General features: G+C 41.5%; 1 protein-coding gene across 4 annotated transcripts in view; it reads right to left on the bottom strand.

The window, feature by feature from the left end:
* Positions 1-23,095, bottom strand: part of CACNB4 (calcium voltage-gated channel auxiliary subunit beta 4) — a 256,942-nt gene that overhangs the window by 140,756 nt on the left and 93,091 nt on the right. The window contains exons 1-2 of one of the 4 annotated variants that reach the window (XM_078451295.2): positions 2,732-3,032; positions 633-792 (exon numbers count right to left, since the gene is read on the bottom strand). The exons of 2 other annotated variants lie outside the window; for them this stretch is intronic. In XM_078451295.2, the coding sequence (XP_078307421.1) occupies positions 633-638 (6 nt within the window). In that variant the 5' untranslated portion in view covers positions 639-792; positions 2,732-3,032. Of the gene's footprint in view, positions 1-632; positions 793-2,731; positions 3,033-23,095 lie in introns of those variants that run through there. One more of the 4 variants, XM_078451294.2, reaches the window with a different exon arrangement.

The following is a 23,095-nucleotide window of genomic DNA, read 5'->3' as shown; positions in this document are numbered from 1 at the left end:
CTCGTATTCTGAATGATGCAAACAATTAACTACTCTCCTGGAAACCAGGGCAGAAGCTAACGGACTTGTCCAAAAGGCTCCGTAGAACTCAAGAATCTAAAATGCCCAGACTCAAGTGTGTTCCCACAAGGCTCTTGTTCCTCTCTCTTTATACATATAAAGCATGAAATACGGAGATTACAACTGAAAAGCTAGGGTATTAGAAGTCTAATATCTATCTCTGGACCAGAATCTTAAGAAAAACCTTGCATAACAGTACCAAAGTCTCTCTCACACTGCGGGGATGTGAGGTGCTAACAGTGTATAATAATGCTTTATTCTTACTCAGAATAAAATATCATCAGTCCCTAGGCAAGATGATCTCATTACAGACTTACTGTGTGAACACGCTGAATACAATCACTTATCACATGTTAAACCCCCACACACCCCACAAAGGCATTTTCAACAGCGCAGAGTGGTCGGAAATATGTGGATGGCAACCCAGCCCCCCAGAGAAAGTGCCGTACTCAGCTTTTAGTGCCTGTATATTCTTGGACTGCAGCTGGTCATTGGAGAAGAGCCTGTCCACACCTATCCACCAGGCCTGATCCAAGAGCTTTGCTTCAATCTGGGCAACCCCCCACACTTACAGCCATAAATGCATTGGCACTGAGAAAGACTGCTGAGGATGTGGCACTCCAGGTGTGGCTTTATTTCTCACTTCACCGGGTCAGCTATTTAGGCCTAGTCTTCTCCATTGGCTTGAAGCTTTGTTCACACCATCTTGGGTAACACATCACATTATTCTTCCTTATAAAAACAAATAAACTCAAATGAGCATTCTGAGTCAGTTCACCCCTCCAAACACCTCTGTCTTCCCCTCTAATTTAAGTGACACACTTTCAGTCCCACCCAACCGAAAGCTTCCCATACTTTCAGGTGAGGATTGGCCAGATGTCTTTCTTCGTTCCTTGGGTGTCCCACCTTCCTCGCCTCCGCAGATCCCCGAGGATCTCAGGCTGCTGGCCACCACTGAGTCACCAGGAGCACAGCACTGCAGTACCTAGCACTACCCGCCATCAACTACCGCCAGAGTCAAATCACTGCACTCTTCACTCTCTCCCCCTCCCCTCCAGAAAAACTCAGCTGTCCTGTGAGGCTGGACCAAAAGAAAAAAAAAATGCTTTCATACTTCTAATGGCTCCCCTCTGAACCAGTGCATCGGAAATGTATACAGTTCTAGAGAACAAGGTGCTGGATACATTAGTTCCTAGCCGACTCTGTTCATTCCAGCCAGTTTCAAAAATAACCTGTTATTCCGAAATAACTCCGATCTACCTAAGTGCAACACAGCGCCCGAGGTAAAATCGATGGTCGCAAATAAAAATTACAATCCAATAAGGCATCACATGTTTCATAACTGAGTGTGGAGAGAAGGGGTGTGAGAAATAATCAGGCTTCATGAAGAACCCCAGATGGTTTACTGAACTCCTATAGTTGCATTTTCCATTCTTCCACCCCACTTGCACATGTGGACTTTCTCTATTTCAGCCACCAATGTTTCAAACTACAGTCCCTTGCAATAAACTGGCAGTGTGGTAATTTACAAGCACGCTGGGCAACACTCAGAGAGACTTTGCAGAAACAGAGTTAGAGTCAAAGCTAACACACAGACAGGAAGGAAAAATGGAATGCCTTATCAGAACTGAGAATTTCTATCCTTAATAGAGTACATCATTTGATACATATGTCTGCATTGATGTGTACCATGGGGCTTTTTTGTTGTTATTGTTGTTATGGTCTGTTTATTTGGTGGGTTAGCCGGGGAATCTTATATAACACATTTCCTGTTTCAAATGTAGCAACATGTATGGCATTGCACTCCTATAAAATTCAGACTCCCCACAGCAGGTCCCATTAGCCACCCCAAATCATTTTACCTTGCACGGTTTCTAGATGATTGATGAAAAATCAAGAACTGCCACTAGCCATAGTAAAAGATTCAGCAATCAGCTTTACCCTATATTTGAAAGCTAACATTCTGGTGGTATGATTTTAGGGATTTCAGAAAACCATTTTCATCCTGATTTTAATAGATTACATGAGCCTGACCTACGGAGGGAAAGGAGTCCGGTTTTCTCAGCCAAAACACACGTGAGCCTACTTCAGTCTTCCAGGGCAGAGTACAGTGACTCTACCCTCTGCCTCTGCACTGGGGTGTTCTATGACCACAACCTTTGTATCTGATTTCCTTAACAAAGAATCAGATCTGCACCACTTGTTTGGCCAGAAAGCACATAACACAGCTACAGCTGAACAACTTCCATTCATGCTAGCTCAATAAACAATGTGTATTATATAATGAATAAGCCTTTTCTGTGAACCCTTCTATTGGAAAACATAGGCACTTTCTGCATAGTTTAAGCCAGGCTACAAGGAGCAGTTACCCCTTGTGAGACCAAACGTGGACTGAGTAATGTATAAATCCGAACAGCCTACACTCTCAGATGCCTTTGCAAGCACCCTAATTTCTTTTTTGCATGACAAGAAATTATATAATAAAAAATAATCTCTGTTCACTCTAAACTACACAGAGAGCATTTACACAGAAGCTAGCAAGCACCCGAATGATGTTGGCTTTCAGCTCCATGTTCCCTGCGTTGCCTAAGAAATGGGGTTGGGGGGGGGGTGGTTAGTGAGAGGAGGAAGAGGAGGGGAGAGGGAATCAGCTATCTATGAAAATACTTACAGCCTCCGAGTCTTCAATTCCATGCAGGTACAAATTGTCATACATGGAGGTCTGAGAATCCAGAGCACTTCTTTCAAGGCAAAAATAAAATTGCTACAGAAGCCCCAGCTACAGCTAAGAGATAGAAAAGGCCTGTTGGAAGAACTGCGTCTGCCTTATCAATTCCTGTGGATTTACTAGGCAAGATGCTATTCATTCACATCACACAGGGTGAGGTTATCCCCAGAGGCAGTCCAGCCCTGGCATTTTATCTGCCTTCCCAATACAGAGCATAAAAAAGCAAAAACCCTTCCTCAACCACAGACTGGTGACTGAGCTAGGAAAGCGGCCTGTGATTGGCTCAGCTTCCCTGCTTCAGTCAGCTGAAGAGCGTTCCCTTGGAGAGTGGAGGGCGCCTCAGAGCATCCTACCCAGCCAAGAGCTGCTTCCTGTTTCGCCCGTACTGTGTAGTTCTGCAATATACACTTATCGATATCTGAAAGGCTGCTTGGAATGCTTGGAAAGGCAGACTCTTGAATACTTCAAACACAACGCCTCACCTTCTTAATTAAATTCACAATGGGTGGGTGGGGGTAGGGGAGCAAAGGAGAAATTTTATTTTCAGAGAATATTGTATAAAGACAGGCAAACAGATACTAATCTCCATCCAACATCTCTGCTTAACAGATACAATTTAAGTCAAACAGGCAATAAGTCATTTAAAATTAAAAAAAAAAAAAACCACCAAGGTAAAGGAAAACGTTAAATAAACAGATGGTAAGATTTCTTGTGGGAATTTCTGCTGTAAAAGTTTTCAGTGTTCTCGCTGAAGTCTATCTGCCCCACTGGTAAGAAAAAACCTCCGTGACCCAACTGTTGAAGTTTGAAAAAGAAGCCCAAAGACTCTCAAAGGCTTGTAGTTAGATGCAAAATGTTCAATGTCTTTTTAACTTGACATGTTTAACCTCCTATAAGTGACAACTAGTATTTTAACTTAAATCTTTCACCCCCTTTCCAATACTTAGACCTTTAAAATTCCTAAGACGGCACTGATCATCTCCCAAAGCCCAAACAGAAAATGCCTACTCTCTCCCTGTGCTCCCACCACACCACAATTCAGCTTGACCTAGGACAGGGCCCACGCTGGAGCTTACCCAGATGCTTTCTGGTCAACCAATAAGGTTCTGCAGCCTTCAAACAGGAGAGCTCTATAGCTCACACTAAGTGAAGTCAGCTAAATTTGGAAAAAAAGAAGTTAGTGATGGGCAAAGAACATAATCTAGAGAAACTGCATGACTCACTGGGGTAAGCAGTGACCCAGAAACTCAGAGGCTCTGAGTCCAATATCAGCTTCAGCATTAATTGGTTGGATGACTCTGGACCAGTCACCACTTCTACGGGCTTTAGTTTCTTCACCTACCAAATTGAGGTAAGAAATAACTCAGAGAAAGAACTTTGAAATCTAAAGTGCAACATAAACACTTATCAATGACAACCCTGCTTTGTCAGCCGGAAGGCATTGGCTGCAGTTCACGGGAGCTCAGCACAGGAGTAACTGGCTGGCCCTGGACCTAGGAAATAAGACCTGTGCTTCTAGCCAGTATCTCTGAAAAGCGTAACTCTTAAAGGAACAAACCTGAATCACAAAAGGCAACCCAAGAGTTACAGCTGTTGAGCAGAGCACTGTTCTTCTGGGTCTGCACTGACCTACCTATATCTTTCAATCATAGTTGCATGCCTAGGAAACAGCACCAACAGTCACTTTCAAATATAAAAGATGGCAAAGGGATTCATCTGTCCTTCAGGACCCCAAAATGGTAGGGTTCATACAGGATGTCATCTGTGCCATCGCAGAGGGAGAAATGGCAGAAGAGGATGGGGGCAACTGGCAAGATTTCAGAGGGAAAAAACCCAGGGCCAGCTCTACCTGTTGACAACTGTGGGTCCTGGAGCAAGTTCCTGCCGGGCTGAACCTCAGCTCTCCCCTCCATAAAGCAAGAGGACTGTGTCAAAGGATATGGAAGCTCAAATTCTTGTATCAAACTCTGTTATTATAATTAACTACAGCCATATGGTATTTCAGCCAGAATCTGCAGAAAATTGAGGCAAGAGGGTCTTTTCTCTCCTTAGATTTTCTAGATCATTTCCTTACTCTACCACTTCAATTGGGAGTATAGTTATTTCTGGAGTATCTTTAAATAGGCAACTAAATTACAGGTGAAACGAGAGGCAGTCCACTTCCATAACTCACCCAGGTGAGAGAAACTGCTCCCTACTGGGAAAACTGGGCACAGCTCAGTCGCTCTCCTGCATTTCCTGGCCTTGGAGTGCTCCTGACAGCTAATGTGAGAGTCTGAAGGAAGTTTTTAAGGAGGAGGGGCTCATTCTGTGATATACAAATGCATGCAATAAGCAAGTGAGACACCAGGAGGGAGGCAGTGGATAGAGCAGAGCATCCCGTAGTTACTTCTGCAACTCAGCCTCTCCAGGACTAAGAACAATGTGAAGCAGGGGCAGGCTGGCTTGGTCTGCTTCCCAGGACATTACAAGAATGCTGGACTCAGAACCAAAACCTGTTAGAGGTGGGAGAACCTCAGAGGTCACCTAATCCAGCCCTCATTTTAATACCCAGAATGGTTAAAAGGCTGTATTGAAAGCCACAATTCTTTATACTTGAGTGTTCCTTCCCCACTCCCTTCTTTTTTTTTTTTTTTTTTAAGATTTTATTTTTAAGTCATCTCTATACCCAACATGGGGCTCAAACTTACTACCCTGAGATCAAAAGCCGCATCACTGAATGAGCCAGGCTCCCCTCCCCACTCCCTTCTTGATGGGGTTTTCAAGATAAGGGATGAGAAGCAGTGGGCATGTTCCCAGGAGGAATTTGGCAAAAATAGAAGCAGGTCACTTTGGTGGGGAAAACCCCTATCTTTTCTTACTTTCATCCTAAAAGTGGTCCCGTCCCAAGTCATTTGGTCACCCTCAGCTGACAAGAGAAAAATCAACGAACAGACTGGGGAATCTGCCCCTAGGATTTCGATCTACACAGACTAAGCACCGCACCCGCAAATCACCTAAAGACTTCAATCCAATACTCAGGCTAATCCCAGAGTTCCAGAAGAACTCTAGTGAGAGATTCATTCTGGACTTCCCCAAAGGAACTCTGAGGAGTTTCTAGGAAAATGAACTCCAAGAGAATTTGCAAGTGACAATCTCTGTGCCTATATTCTCAGAACTGAGAGCTGGCGGAGAAGTATTGAGAGACCCCTGGGAGCTTCCTGGGCCTGTTTCAGATCATCTCAAGTCCCTAGTTTTTGATAAAAGGGCCTTGGGATTGCAGCAAGTCTAAGTTCCAAGGGCCACATTTCAATTCTCGAGGCAGCATGAGGTGAAAACTAGCTAAGGGCCTGGCACCCTCAGGGTTTTAACTTGAAGAGTTCTCTAGTTCAGTGACTGGCTGAGAGGATAAAAGTGACACCACCCACAACCAGTCTACTTCTGCAACGTCAGGCTAAAGTGAGAACAAGTCTGAAAATCTTGTGGCTCAGCTTGTGTTGGTGTTTCCATGAACACAACTACCTCTCATGTTGAGTAGCCTCCAAAACTGCATAGCTGCCTCCCAGAAAGGCTGCCTTCCATTTTGAGGCTGCTCTGCAGAATGTGTGTTTCACCCAATTCCATTCAAGCCACCTCTCATTACGATCCACAGTTCAAAGTCACAAGACCTCATGAAATGGCATTGCCTACCTGATTCTATTTTGTAAAGTCCACGTGATTCTTGGTATGGAGGAAGTTCTCGCAACTTGACAAATGTCTCATCTGAGCTCAATTCAGTGGAGGAAGTGTTATGGCTCTCGACAAATCAGGAAAGCTCTCTTCGGCATCTCAAGGGAAGAGTTTGGTTTTTGTTGGTTTCAAACCTATGGATATGGAGTTCCTTTCCCTTACCCGGGCTGGGCTTTGTAGTCAGCAAACCCAGGGAGTTGGCAGTGCAGTCAAAGGTCAAGCATTTCTCCTTTGCACTTGTCTTGGGAGGCGGGGCGGGAGGGAGAGAAAAGTGAAAAGCTAGCTGATTAGCTCTGAGCTCTAGAGAGCCATGATCAAGACAGCTGGTACTGATTTGGAAGCAAAAGGGAATTCTGCTATCTGATTTTCCATCCAGATTTCTCCAGAATTTCACTTTTCTAAGCCAGCGTAGTTATATGTTCTATAGCAGGACTCTGAGAGGTCAGGGAGAGACAAAGGAACAGTGTTTGGATTCTTATTGGCTCTATGGGCTAAAGCACAAACCCAAGGCTTTTCCTTGCCAATTCAGCCTTGGGGTTGTTTTGCTCTTTGTTTTTGTTTAAGTTTTGCTAAGTGAACACAGTGTGCTAGATGATTTTCTCCCTCTTCTGTTCTCCAAGTATTAATCCACTCATTCACTTCTAGAAATCTGTGCGGCACTGTAAGCATTAATATTGTAACCCCTGTTTCCTCCCTGATGTGATTCAGACAGGTGGTACCTGCAGAGCAGACAAAGAAATGGAAACAAAAATACAAAACGCTACCATCGATTCCCCTTTTAGTAGTTTTCTGAGTTTGAGTTTAGACTTTACTACCTAGAGAGGTACATCCTGGACTCTCTCTGGGCCTCATCTGTAACATGGAGATAAGAATAGTTCTGGACCTAATGAGTTAATATATGAAGGGTGTATGGAAAGTGCCTGGCACACTAAAAGGCAGAAAGGAAGAATTGGTCTTTTTTTTTTTTTTTTTTCAAAGGAAGTAGTATGGAATCAGGGCCGCCTACCTCGCCCAGCTCCAAGGCCCCCCACATACTGCAGTTTGTGTGAATGGTACTCCCAGGCACAGTGTAAGAGGAATACTATGGAACAGAGTGGTTAAGAGCAGGGACTCCTAACACATCCCCACTGTGCCACTTCCCAGCTGGATAACACTCAGCAAGCCACTTGGTCTTTTTGTGCCTCAATTTCCTCACTTATAAAACAAAGATTATCCTAAGATTATCGTGCAGATCAAAAGCCTTGATACAGGAAAGTGCTCAGAACTGTGCCTGGTACAAACTCAGTGCTCCACAAGTATGAGCTGCTTCTTTAAATTCTGGCCTAAAGCCGTGGGATGGGATTTGCCTCTGGGATGGGATTCCTACTACCTGCCTCTGATGCTGGCCTGGTCCTCTCCATCCCCACCTGGGTCCCTCGTCTCAGCCAGCAGAGCTGAAATCAGCATCCTGCCTCCCGCTGCCCTACTTAACTTCATGCCAGCCTCCTCCCGGTTGCCTACCTGCTTTCTCTGGCCAGCCTGGCTGCTCCTTATGCTGAAGCTGGCATGCACGCCCAGGCCTTCTCAGCTTGAAAGCACCCCGACCCTGCAGCCACCACACTGAGCGCCACATTCTCCTGTGTGTCCCAGCACACGAGATACCCACGCTCCCGGATACCCAGCACTCCCGCACCGGCCTTCCCAACGGACTGACTTCCGTCACCCCCGCCAGCCACTCCTGGACTGCCCCAACCTGTCACATACCACTGCCAAGAAAAGGTCCCCCGTGGAAACCCTGTAACACATGCCACTATTGGTTCTGACCAAGGAGGCGAGAGGCGTGTGAGAAAGACCGACACAGAGAGAGACAGGGATAAAAAGGCAGAGACGGAAAACCCTAGAGACACTCAAAGTAAGGATGAATATATGGAGTAGCTCCCTTCCTCCCTGCCATTCTTGATGGCTCCAGGAAAAAAATAATACTTCATAATTCATAAAAGAGCAAGTGTGGGTAAGGTAGAAAATTCCCATGGCCTATTCAACTTGACAGAAAATGACAGATCCCTCCCTGTGATTGACATATTACTCAGAAATCTCTCACTTCCTAAAATTTCTGTTAAAAAAAATTGCCAATCTCTTGACAAAAACATTCCACATAGCCACAATTTTCATTAATGCTACGTAACTCTACCTTCCATTCTTCTCCAAAATGAACTGAGGAGACTAGTCCAGCTGGCCTCCTCTCTGTCACCTATACATCATTTAGCTAATATTATTCATGCTAATTTAATAGTTACAGCTTCTACACTGCCACCTGCTCTGCACTACTTTAGAGGCTGGGGACTCGAGTATCAGCAGGACAGGACTGCATCCTCCTGGAAGCTGACAGAGGGACGGTACGGTAGCGATACTGGAGATCTCGAAGACAGAGACTGAACCGAGGAGATGGTTGCAATCCTGGAGAGCAATCTGATTCCTTTACCTGCAAAGCTTCAGCAGGGGAGAGAAGCAGGAAAGGGGGAAGGAAGAGCTCAGTCTCACCGATGCGGCAGGGCAGACATGAATCAGTCACCAACTTACTACGTGGCCTTGGGCAAACCACTTTCCCAAGCTTCCTAATTTGCTATCAGGGGTAAACCTTAGTTTAGGGGTTTTTTAAGGTGAAACTTGTTATATTGCATTTTCTCTACTGTTACTTTTAGGTAGAAATTCATGTTTTTCCCTCCCAGAGGGAGTTTTTCTCTCTGATTTGACAACACAGTTTATGTACAGATCCATTTGGCCATCAAATAAACATCCACAAATGTGTATTGGGTACCTAATATCTCCTCCAAACAAAAATGAGATTGTGTCAGATCCTGTCTGAAATTTTTCAAGGCTTCCTGTTGCTCTTAAGATAAAGACCCAAATATTTAATGTGGTCTAGCATGGCTCGATGTTTCTCTTCTGTCACCCCTCATTTTGCCCCCTGTGTCCTTTACTCTCTTCTGTACAGCCAGTCTGCTCTTTTTGGACACATCACACACACTCCACAACCACTCTGCTTTGTCTATTCTGAGTCCTTTGCCTGGAACCCTATCCCTTCTCCCTCCCACCTTACCCTCCATAAATATGCATTAGTGAAACTGATGAATTAATACCTTTCTCCAGAATGTGAGTTCTATGGAAAGAGAAGACCTGTAGCTTCTTATTCACCATTATATCCTCACTGTCTAGCACAGAGCCTTGTGCATAGTTTTCAATAAATACGCGAATAATTCATGAATGGCCCTGAACTCCTTGGCTACTTCTGCACTTTGGCTACCAAAACAGTGTAGTGAGTAACACACACACACACACACACACACACACACACACACACACACAGAGGCTTACAAAATGATATGTGGATATTTTTTGAAGATAAGAAAACCCAGAACATGAGCATCCCTAGAGGGTCCACACCAAATTGTCCTCATGCCCTGACTGGGAGAGCAGTCCTGTTCAGATTTAGATTCTTACAAATTAAATAATCTAGGTATGATGTACTGGTGTTGCTTTAACAACATCTTTATTTCAAAGAAAACAATTATCTCAATTTACAATGTGCTGATAATTTGGGGGAGGGGGGCAAAAGACTCCATGATCATTCATATCTTCAGACCCTTGCTCACAATGTTCACTCTGTCTGGGAAGTCTCGTCCACTATGCCACACTCCACCCTCAACTTTTTGTATTTGGTGAAGTCATTCCTTCTTGCAAGTCCAATGTAAATGTCACAAAGACCTTCCCCAACTCCCTCATACATTAAATACTGCTTCCTCTATACTCCTTTAGCACTCTGCCCTTCTCTACTTCTATTAATAGGCTTAACACATGACAATGTACTTTGTCCAATAAACCTGCTCCTTCCACTGCAAGATAAGCAACTAAAGAACAAGAACCATGTCTTACTCAGTTTTGTACCCAAATGCTTCATTCCATAGAAGATCCTCCATAAATACTAGTTGCAGGAACTAAATGACACACATGAAAAGAAAATCCACATTCCGAGCTCTAATGACACTGCCGTCATCAAAACCCATGCAGACTATGCTGTAGATGTTTGATTCTTAACGGAGTCAAAAGAAAAGGAAATGAGCCAGGAATCTGTGAGGTCAATTTAAAGGCTGCTGTAGATTTAGAAAAAAAAAAAAAGCCACAAAAATGGAAAGGGGTGTCAGAAACTCAGGTATGAGCTGGACTTGGGTCAGTTGCAGAGTCTTTTCTTAGGTGGAATCTATGAGCAAAGGGGATATTGGTACATGATGGATGAATAGTAGTGTTAGGGTCCTGAGATGTTTCCTAAAGCTTTGCTGCCTCAGGACATATTTTTGAAGAAATACCTATTTCCCTTTGGAAAAAAGTGCCAGACCATGTATCTTTAAAGGGCAGGAACTATGTCTTTTTCATCTTTGTGTTAATAGGAGTTAGACCATCTGACCCAATGCCTATCAAAATAACTAGAAAATAGAAGTTCCGTGACTACACTGGAAAAAGCCAAGTAAGCAAGTATGATATAGATGACTTCCACAATACCACATAGCCTGAGGGGACCATGGTCTCATGGTCCCAAAGGTACCTCACCAGGTTGTGTCATTTCTTCTAATTTTTCTTTTACAAAATGCTGACAAAACTAAAATGGTGGTCAGTTATAGCAAATCCCCACCCCACCTGCTCCATCCCCTTAAAACCAGACCATTGTAATGTAAATTTTTAGCCACAATAAGCCTGTTTGTTTTCTGAAACCAAGGATTAGGGGCAAAAACAAAATGTTGGTAAAGTAAAAACACAAATTGCCAATTGCATACTGCTTTTTCAAAGCCCAAATGATTTTTTTTTTTTTAATTTTCAACTCTATTGAGTTTTTGAATTGAAGTAGACCACTACAAAAAGAAAATTATTCACCACCTTTAGCAAGGTCTATAAGGATTTCCTCATGAAGATTTGAATTGTCAGTATAATTTCTCTTAGTTCCCAATCTGTTTGGTCATTTCCTTTGCAGTACTGGATGGAAAATTAGTTGAAGCACTAAGTCCAAAGCCTTTTCCCAAGAGGCACAAACAGAAACAAGCTGAGTTACTTGATCTAAATTCCAATTCTCAGAAGTGATTCTTGCATCAAATATTCAAAAAAATAACAATCATCTCCACAGAAAATAGTATAAATTTGGGGACAAATAACAAAAATAATGTATATTTGTACTGACAGAAAACAGAGGAGAATAAAAAAATGATTAATAATTCCTTATATCTATAGGCATATCTCAAATTCAAAAGCATAAACAAATTAAATAAGCATAAAGACTTTAGAAACACACACACACAAACACACACACGCACACACACACACACACACTACTGGGCTTTGGAAAGTTGTTTGGCAATGAATGCATTTTTCCTTATGTCAGAAAGTGATCTCTCAAATAGTTAATAAATATAGATTGAAAATTAAAAATAGCAATATCCAGGGGCACCTAGGTAGCTCAGTTGGTTAGATATCTGACTCTTAACTTTGTCTGCGGGCATGGTCTCATGGTTGCTGAGTTCCAGCCCCTTGTGGGGCTCTGCACTGACAGTGAGGAACTTGCTTGGGATTCCCTCTCTCCCTCTTTCTCTGCCTCTCCCCTGCTCTCTCTCTCTCTCTCTCAAAATAAATAAATAAACTTAAAAAAAATAGCAATATCTGGGGGCACCTGGCTGGCTCGGTTGAAAGAACATGGGACTCTTGATCTCAGAGTCCTGAATTTGAGCCCCATGTTGGTTGTAGAGATTACTAAAAAAAATAAATAAATAAACTTAAAAAATAACAATATCCAAATAAATATTTAGGTGTCATATACCTTACAGCACAAAAAACTCACTGCATTTCTGAAGCATATATCGAAGGGAAAGCTATAACCTTCTGGTCTGGCATACTTTAGAAATCTATGTTCTTCTAAACTGGGAAAGGCAGTAGTATCATAATTTTTCAATAACAGTAGTTTAAAACAAATTATTTCTAACAGTCCTTCTAAGTTACTCTTTAACATCCAATTAGCTCTAAATAAATATAAAACACTACAATATGGTAAACAGGTAACTAGTCAGTCTGGAAATAGTGTCAAATCATAATGTTCCCTTGGTTTCTTGGGCTCCTCTAACCATCCATTCAAACCTATGGATCCCATAAACATGGAAGGACTCTGTTAACATAATTTGGATATGATAACACACTATGAAGACACTAACAGTCCATTCTGGAAAACAGGGGGGAAATTCATTAAACACATTGCTCTCAGAGTACTATCAGCAGGCATTAGGAAAAGGAGTATTAGTAGTAAATGTTCAGATTTACCTAACTTAATGAGAAATTATAAGCTTTTTCCTACAAGTTACCTTTAAAGCTTTCTACCAAAGTCTTGAACTAAAAGACAATGTCAGGCAGATGGCCTGTGGGCCTCGACTAATGCAGGCTTACTTTAAAAAACAAAACAAAACGTTATTTAGTACAAGAGTAAGACATTAACCAACCACAATTTTGGAAATCATTATCTTATCTTCCAACAAGCAAATCAACTACTAAAAGTTGCGGGAGAAGAATAAAGGTCCAGTAGGAGAAAGGATGACCCAGCTAAGTTCATGGCAAGTAGAGGTCATGCATTTCCTTCCACATTCAGCTCTTGTTGGTTGTGTTTACTTCATGTTGAACCTTATACTTGATGAATATAAAGCAACCGGAATGATCTGAAGGGTTGGAAATCATGGGAAAACTGCCTACAATCACACAACTCTGAAACTATAAACGAAGAGAATAAATATATTTTTCATTATATTTGCCCTCCATCTTCTTGTTTACCATCACTATGTCTTTCTTATCCTTACTTGATCCTTATTTCATCCACTCACTACACTTTCCCGAAAACATGTGCTTACAATCCAGCTTCCTGCTGCTTCTTATGCCTGAAACCAACTTAAGCATTTTTCTAGTTGACTGAAATTTTCCACAAATCCTACCTTCACAGATCAACTCTCCACTTTATAATGAGATCTTCCACTGCCAATTCTTCCAGAAAATTTGTTTTTCAAACATTTCCAAGGAGTAGGTTTTTTTTTTCTGAGTAAATATGTTCTTTTAAAAAGTGATATTGTAGGGGCACCCTGGGTGGCTCAGTTGGTTAAGTGTCTGACTCTTAATTTTGGCTCAGATGACGATCTCATGGTCATAAGATCGAGTCCCGCATCGGGCTCCACACTGAGTGTGGCACCTGCTTGGGATTCTCTCTCTGCTCCCCCCACCTCTAAAAAAAAAAAACAACAACAACTTAAAATATTAAAATTTAAAAAAATGATACTGTGCAAAACTTGCAAAATTCAGGAAAGTACAATGACAAGAATAAAAATCTATAGTCTTACTGCTGAAATGATTATGGTTACTACTTTGGTTTCTTTCTCTGTATGCACTCCCATCTCTGTAAACAATTTTGTTTCACATTTAAAACATGTTCCATGTAAACTTTTGTATTCTCTTAACAATAACAAGTATTTTCTCCCACATTACTAAAAACTCCTTATAATTTATTACAATTACATAATATTGCATCATATGAATATAATATGCAGTTCTCATTGTTTGGCTCTTATAAATAATGTTAGAATTATATTTGTCTGCAATTCAGATTATTTTCCTGGGCTGAGTCCCAGATATTCTTGGGTCAGAGTGTATGAACATTTTAAGTCTCCTAATCACAATGCCAAATACTGTGCAGAAAGATTTCTACCAATTTACATACCTATTAGTTCAATGTGAAATGCTGGTTCTAAGCCCTATCACTAGCCATGGGGCAAGGGTGGGGGGTGGGGGAACCTAATGGTCTAATTTTTTAAATCTGTTTATTTGATGTGCAAAAAGTGGAATCTCACTGCTGCTTTAATTTGCAGTTTTTGCTAATGAACATATATATTTGTTAATAAACATATTTTTGCAACGCTGCATTTTTTTCATAAGGATGGCAAATCTACTTTCTCTGAGTGATGAATTTCCACATCTAAATAACAAAGACTGTGATGTTCTTGTCTCCAGTTTCTTCTGGGAAAGTATTATGAAAATGGCATTAAAGACAATGGCTCTCAACAATGGCAGAAGATCAAAATTACCTGTGGAGCTTTTAAAAAATCCATTTACACTCTAGAAATAGAGGTTCTAGAATAGTAGAGGTTCTATCATCTATATTTTCTAAAATCCTCACTGCCATTTTAGCAGGCAAGACCGAGCTAAGACCGCAACAGTTAAATATCACACTTGTCAAGTAAATAAGAAAGTGCATGCAATTCTTCAGGCAAGTGATGAAGAGTGTGTGCCCTATACTATCATTTTATTCTACGCTGCTGATCATACAACCATAAAGCAACTTATTTACTCTGTGAGATCTACTTTTACTGGGTCACATAACATTGCCTATATATCAACTCTCATTTCTAAGAATGATCTTGTTTCACATGAAAAAAAAGTAATCTAAATACTGATGTACCAGCACTTGGCATTTGGCAGAAGTATTTCCACAGTAGATAGGATAAACATCTGGTGTGTTTTTCCAAAATGGCACTTCTTCCAACTCAAAGGGAGCTTCTGCCTGTATCCTATGGGCCAGGGATAAGTGTTCATATTACTTACTGATTTATGGGGATGTTTACCAAAATACGAAATCTCAGCTAACCCTTAGACCGACCCCAACCCCACTCCCATCTCTAAACAATAAATTACTTCCCTTGAACACTAGTAAGCATCATAGTGGAAGAAGCTATGACTATTAATACTGGTGTCACAGGGCTTAGCATAGTCATAACCTGACACAACCTGGCTTAGAAAGTGCCCTCGTGTCACTCTCAGAGCTAGGTTAGCTAACACTATCAGGGGGCAAAATATGAGGGGAAAAAAGATCTACATCAGAGAGAAAAGTGTTTTCTAAGTCAACTCTAGTAAATCCTATTTGGCTGGAATATACTAGCATAAGAACAGCCTGGGCCCAATCAGACTCTCCTAGCATTGCCTGGACCTGAGGGCCACCTTTAGCGTAATCCCTTATTGTGGATCCCAAATTGAACCGTAATAAATCATTGGCACAAGTTCTGTAAGAGCTATTTCAGAGATTGTTTCTTTCCTTGGTAGGTGCTAAAAGTGACCATCCCATACCACCACAGAGAGACCATTCTGGAAGAAAGATATGGAAGGAGAGCACCAACTGAAGTGCTAAGACCCAGTACTTACACTCTTGGGTCAGAATGTAATGACTAAACCCATATCCTTGACAAATCTGTAAGTGGAAAACTGATTTGAATTTTCCAACAAAAAAAAAGTAAGGCGCGGATTTTCAAAATTAGGTAAAATATGAATCCCAATGAATTATTTTATCTGTTCTGCAAATAAATTCCCCAAAGTATCAGCATTACCATGCTAACCACCTTGGGCTCTTGATACAAATTGATTGACAATGATGGATAGGCTATATGAACTTCAAAAATGAAATCTTTATATGGCAATGGATATTCTTTATGGTTTACTACTGCAGCTCAGGGGGGTGCTTCAATCTCTTGGCTTGGTTGAGTTCAGAGAAGCAAAGTGAACACTCTGCTTCATTCTGTTCATCTCTCTCCAGGGGCTTTTTGCCTGCCTTTGGCTTGTACCTGCCATGGACATCATCCTCAAAAAAGCCTCAGGACAGAATAGCTTGGAGGCCACTGAGTATAATGAACTATGATAATGCATTCAAAATAAAGGGACTTTGTTGATGTTTTGAACTAAGTAAAAGAGAGAGAGAGAGAAAAAAAAGCATTAACAAGTGCACCAAACTTAGTGACTGGAATTAGCAAATCAGGACACATATACAAAAGTGTAATCACAAGGTCACACGTTCACACCTAGGCATTTAGCTGTGTGTCACTGTAAATCACCACACCAGCACTTTCCCTCCTCTTCATTTTTTTTTTATTTTTCTAAATTTAGCGTCATTACAAATGCTGTTAACTCAGATAACTTAGAATCTATGCACAGGAAAGTGAATCACAGTTTCCATGAAATCCACCAATTTAAATGTCTTCCCTTTTGTATATTTCCATTTCCAATGACACTATCTCAATCATTATGTATCATTTTCTGGTGTTCAGTCTTGAGGATTTATACACCTGCATAAATTTGCCTGAAAAATATCTTTATATATATTCATTAGAGATTGTACCCCTCCTTTTGAAAATCTGATACCATGAAATAATTTTTATATTCCCTTATTACCAAATAATTTATTACCAAATCAAATACAATTTTTTTTCAACGGTTTTTTTTTTTGGGGGGGGGTACAGAGAGAGACAGAGCATGAACGGGGGAGGGGCAGAGAGAGAGGGAGACACAGAATCGGAAACAGGCTCCAGGCTCCCAGCCATCAGCCCAGAGCCTGACGCGGGGCTTGAACTCACGGACCGCGAGATCGTGACCTGGCTGAAGTCGGACGCTTAACCGACTGCGCCACCCAGGCGCCCCAAATACAATTTTTTAAAAGATTGTAAGTTTGAGATGAGAATACACTGCTTAAATAATCTAGAAATCAAAGTGAAGTAAAATCTTACTGGGAAATTGTTGTAAGTGATTGGCTATAAATTAGTGTTACTGTCTATTTCTTTCTAAAAAAAAAGTCAAAGTGGACAACAACAGCAAACGGATAGACAAACCAGGCTTCCTACCCAAGGACAGCGTCTCTTCTATTAATTCCCCTACAGGTGTCTCTCAGTTACTCACATTCACTTGCTCTGTGGCCCTGCGGAGCTTTCTAGACCCTAAATACCTCACCTAATACATCAGCCTTTCCTATGCTCACTGCACTCACATACTGGCGGAATCTAAAAACTTTCTCCACCCTACACCAGAGTGGGTTAACAGTCTGATTTTTTTTTAATCAAAATTATGCAGATGCAGCCTCATGACCTCCACTGGTCTCTCCATACTACTGTTTTAGTCAACCCAGGCTGCTGTAACAAAATATGATATACTGGGGGGCTTGACCAACAAACATTTATTTCTCATTGTTCTAGAGAGTGGGAAGTCCAAGATCAGGGTACCAGCAGATTTGGTGTCTGGTGAGAGCCCCTCTTCCTTGTTGGCATATGGCCACCTTCTTGTCATATTCTCACATGGCTGAGAGAGCAAGCTCTAGTGTTTCTTCCTCTCCTTATGAGGGCACTTACCTTATCACAGAGGCTCCACTCTCTTTGTCGAAACCCAATTACTTTCCAGTGGCCTCACCTCAAAATATTATCACACTGGGAATTGGAGTTTCAAAATATGAATCGGTGGGGGACACACTCAGATATAACAACTGCCCAGCACTCTTCCTGTATCTATCAGTTTCTCCTCAGTCCACACAAACTTTCATCACTCTGAAAGTTCTACCTCATCCCTCTTCCTTTACCATTAACAGATTATCTCACGCCCCAACTCCCCAGAAGAAGAACATGTCAACAACCCCTGGGTTTCCTGTTCCATCCCACAAATTGGACCTCTTTCCATTCCATTCCTTCTAAGGTTGAGTTCTTCATCTGTGCTCTGAACCCCGATCTCTCAGGCCTCATTATGAACCTGGTTCCATACTCTCTTGACAATAACTTCAACCCATACCTCTCACCTGGCTGTTACCCTTAACACATAAGTGTTGTTAAGTACCATTCACTTTCAAGAACAACCGCCCTTCCCTCGCCTTGCCTCTCCATACTACAACCTATTTCCATTTTTCCTTCATAGTCAACATTCAGAGAGTATATCTACACTCTTTATCTTCATTTATTCTATTTAGTCTTCACAATCCACCCATTTCTGACTCAAACTGTTCTCACCAAGGTGGCCAATGACCATTTTGTCAGTGTATCTACAGAATTTCATCTTTCATGACCTCTGACACTTTAGACCTCCCCTTTGTTGGAAGCTCTCTGCCCACCTCTCCAATTTTCCAGAATTCTACCTCCAGCTCTCCCTTAGCTTCAACCACCTCCCATCTTCTGATAATTCAGACATAAGTATGTTCAGTTCAAATTCAGGTCTGAAGTTCCAAGTCCTTGTACCCTAAAACAGAATGACACGTCTACCCGGTTGTCTGATTTAGAGATTTAAAGATAATCCAGGACTCTTCCCTTCCCTCCCTCCACTGAATCCCACATTCTGTTATTATTCCCAACACCTTCTGGACTTCTCTTCTCTCAATCCCTAGGAGTTTAGCCTCTCCTAATTTTTTCCCTGCGTTGTTGTGATAGTCTCCTTACCGGCCTTCCTGTCTCCAGCTGTGCCCACCTCTCAAGTCCCACATCTTTCCACTTTAATACCAAAATATTCTGCAAAACTTACCTTATGACCTCCTTTTCTTTAATATAAAATTCAAATTCTTTCATGGATAAAATACACACCACTTCCTGATGTGACTGGCCTCTCATCTCCTGCATGACATCCTCACACTACATACTCCAGCCACACCATACAGTAGTTCCTGAAGTACTTGGACTTGCTATCCTGTGTTTCTGAAAATACTGAACCATTTTCCTCAAAAAATGGTTTCCTACCTCATTCTCTTTACCTTACTTTCTCTATTAGTCATTCAAAAGTCAGCCTAAGCACCTCCTCACTTGGAAGCCTTGCCCAAAGCACAAATCCTTCTGGTCAGAGATTATAAGGTCCCTGCTGCAAGATATCTCAGGTTCCAGCACCCCCATATCCCAGCATGTACCACAGTGTGCTGTCCACACTTAGGTGAGAACAGGGATTCCGGGAGGAACAGGGACTAGACGTTGCTGTACTATTGATTCCTTAAAAACCACTGCAGTGCCTATTCCACAAAATGTGTTCCCCAATTTTTTTAATACATGAAAGAGTTCTACAAACTCTCACATTAACCTCATCGTTGGTCAAGGGGTTTCAATGAAACATATTCTAATCCCTTTTACTCTCTGATTAGACTTAACACACCAGTGTCATGACATTCCTCCTGATGAAGGTACTATTTCAACCGAGCAAGAGAACAAGGAACTAGCCAGTCAACTGCATCGGAAAGAGAGTACTATGTGCAGAGACACATAACAAAAGATGTGAGGAGAATTTTCAAAAATTAGTTTGATAAAATGACAAGTAAGTCCACTTACAATCTTGCTAATAGTTGTTTAAAAAGTCGTTTTGGAATGCTGTTTTGCAAATGGGAGTTGGTGAATGGTGTAGCTATACAAAATGACATAATCCAGTGGGAATGCATTTGCAATGAATTACATATGGAATACAAATTATACTAAGGTTCTTTCAAAAACTGCATGTCTAAGTCCCATTTATCTTTAGACATTTGGTTATACCAGAAAATATCTGAGAGAAGCCTGCTTATGATGAAATCCAGATTATCTCTAGCATGTTCCCAAATAGCATTTACTAAATCTCTTCAGAAAGAATGCTTGTGTACTGCTCTACACAATGGAGGTGAGCTGCTCATCACCTCCTAACTCAGAGTTTAGCTCCAGATTAAGCTTTAGGACTCTGAGCACAGGAATTCCATTTTGGAGATGCAAGTTAGCTCTTATTATAACTAATAACAAATAAAGCCAAAATTCCAGATTGGCTGGAGCCTAGCCAGTCCCTTCCTGGACTGGAAGGGAACCAGTCTTCCCAGAAGTTGGTCTTCGCCGTTGGTAAGCTCATTGTGAAGTATGTCTTCATATCAGTCCCTAACAAGACAACTGAGTTTAACTCTTGGCCTGTCTGAAGGCAGAGGGGTTGACCAGATGACTTTTCCTTACCTCCTATTATAATTCTACGTATGTGGTTCTGAACTGGAAGTAGCCATTATGCGCCAAACTTTGTTAATGTGCCAAATGACATGGCAATAATTGAAAAGGGGGTGTGAAGAATGTGCCTCTAACTTTCTAAAGTCATAACCATCTGAATGTAGAGCTTCTGAAAATCTTATTTTGACCATAAAGGTCTTATATGACCAAAATCTTATTTGACCGTAAAAACAAAACAAAACAAAACAAAACAAAACAAAACAAAAAAACCCACACATAATTCTTTTCTTCATCTTTTCATTTTTCTGGCTTCCAAATTCTAACAAGTCAGGAAATATTACCTTTATCAGCAGAGATTTAAACAGAGATGTTGAAGGAGATGCTTCTAATGATCTCTTCATCATTCTGTGGTGGCAGTCATCTTAATTTGGCTTCCTCCAAAGCAGAACCTAAGATAAAGGATTTTAGGAGCTGCTCTCAGGAACCAGGAATGAGGAAGACAGGAGACTGGGTCAAGAAGGAAGAAAAGCCAACGAAGAATACATTCCTGATTCACCATTTCAAGTAATTAGGGCTCAATCCTACTGATGACTTCTGAGCAACAGGGTAAAATGCCCGTCAAATTGCTCCTCTGAAGGTATAGGAGTAGTTTGAAGGGCATTTAATCATCAAATCTTCTGAGCCATAGCTGACAGAGCGTTAACTCCTCTGCATCTGAGGAAAAGCTTCAGCAAGGACTGAGTAAACTCCAGAGGCTTCAGGAGGAAGCCCTGAGGCAAAAAAAAGAAAGACAGCAAGCAGACTTTGTGCACCAGAACTGTCCACCACAGCTGCAGCTTAATTTGAGGTGGAGAGAGGTGATGTGGCCTGGGGCCCCCAAAGTGCCAGCTATAAGTATATGTGGGTATAAGATTCTTTATGCAATGTGGCAAGCTGTACTTGCTATTTTTAAAAAGCACTTTTCTCTTCATTTTGTCCCATTTCCTGGGAATTTTAATTAATAACGATGTGCATTTCCTCCCTGCATTATTAGTTTATCTTTCAAGTAATTAAGAATGAAATCTAAGGGCAAGTGTGGCTTTGGGAGGTTGTTAAGTACATAACTGTGGAGAGAAAAGAAATACAGTAACCACTGGCAGGGATCATTAAGTGGATACCTACTCTGGAGGGCTTTTACTTATCAACACAAAGTTCTAGATTTTTCTGTAAACATCATAGCTATTTCACGTGTCATTATGATAGTTCCTGACAGGTGTGAATGCAAACCGGGTCCTTGGGGATCAAATTTAAGTTTCCAGAAAAGGTGCAACCAGACTCTAGCCACTGCATCAATCAAAGATACAACTCTCAGCCCCATGTCTTCCCTTATTCCACCTGGGACCCATTTTGTCACCCCTAGAAAAAGTTGCTGCTATGAGCACCCAGTCGATGCAAGCTGAACATTTCCCATCCTCTGAGTGACTTTTACTCTGCTAAAATCAAGGTCAGGCCATGTCACTAAAGAAGCTTTGGAAAGATTCCACTTCCTAAATTGCAAATGGTTTTGCAAGCGATGCAAACAGAAAACTTCAGTTTTCAGTACTGTCAGAATGATACCTTCATAGGCTTCTAAATTCAGTAATTATTGTTTTCCTCACACCCACTGACAGGGCTGAAATTGAGTGGATCTCACAAGGTTCTCAACTCTGGTCCCTTTTTGGGGGAAGTGTAGGAAGAAAGGACAAGAAAACATCTCAGATAAGGTCAGGGTCAGAGATGTTGAACCATGTTTCCTTAACATCTTTTTTAACTATCAAGGCTTTACCCACAAGCTTCCCTCTTGTTAGGAAACACATTTTTGATCACTAACTATATCTAGAAACACTCTTTGAGACAAAGTAATTTGTAGATACCATTTTTGTTTGACCCAGGAAGCCTAGACCTACTTTCAGGGACAGGAACTAGGAGCCTGGGGCCCAGGAGAGAGATATTCATGGGAGCCAATGACAGTTGAGTGAGACCAGGAGGATAAGGCAACGGAGGTGAAGCAAGGATGAAACAACACAGCAGGGAGAAATGTGCAGCCCAGGTGAGGCAAACAAACCGCAGGAGGGAAGTGAGCAGAAAAATAAGCTAGTTCTGGTGGCTACTGCTCCGAACAAAGGGGCATAGGTCAGGGACTACTTTTAAAGTTGAAATGGATAAATGCAAAGAAACACATTTGGAGAATATCAGTCGAATGTGTCTAATATCCTCATACTGAGGTTTAAATTTTACTAGGATGCCTCCTGGGCTCCGAATGCAAACATTATTGTCTGCCCAGCCTACATCTAGGAGACACATACATGCAAAGGCCAGATTCCTTCTAGCCCACGGATTCCTATAAGCCTTGCAAATTCTTACAATGGCTTCTGTGCCCAAGTGAAAACAGAAAGCAACTTAGACTTGAGGCCCGTATGCTGATCAAGCCAGGAATTAGATAAATTTGCAGAAACCTTAGTTTTTAAGCTGTTCAGAAGTTTATACTCAACAAGACATACTCCAAAATATTACTGGCCCAATTATTACCTCCAAAAGGTTGGCAAGCAGAAATGTCAATGTTAGCTATGAATATGACTATCCCCTTAGATACATACCAGGAGTGTTCTTGTCCTTTAGATGACACAGTAAAAATATACCTTGAAAACTTCCCCAGGCAGTGACAATAAACCACAAGGCCATTGCAGTTATAAGGTCAAAGGAAAAAAACATCATGTGTGAACTTTTTCTGCAGCTTGTGTTTAGCATAAAAGGTGTTTAGCCCATTAGACTGAATTAGAATGAGTTTTTAAAAAAAGGTGCTTAA

Source organism: Panthera onca, chromosome C1 (assembly GCF_046562875.1).
Source record: "Panthera onca isolate mPanOnc1 chromosome C1, mPanOnc1 haplotype 2, whole genome shotgun sequence".
NCBI lineage: Eukaryota > Metazoa > Chordata > Mammalia > Carnivora > Felidae > Panthera > Panthera onca.
The sequence above is the reverse complement of the archived record's forward strand: the minus strand, read 5'-3'. Positions and strand labels throughout refer to the sequence as shown.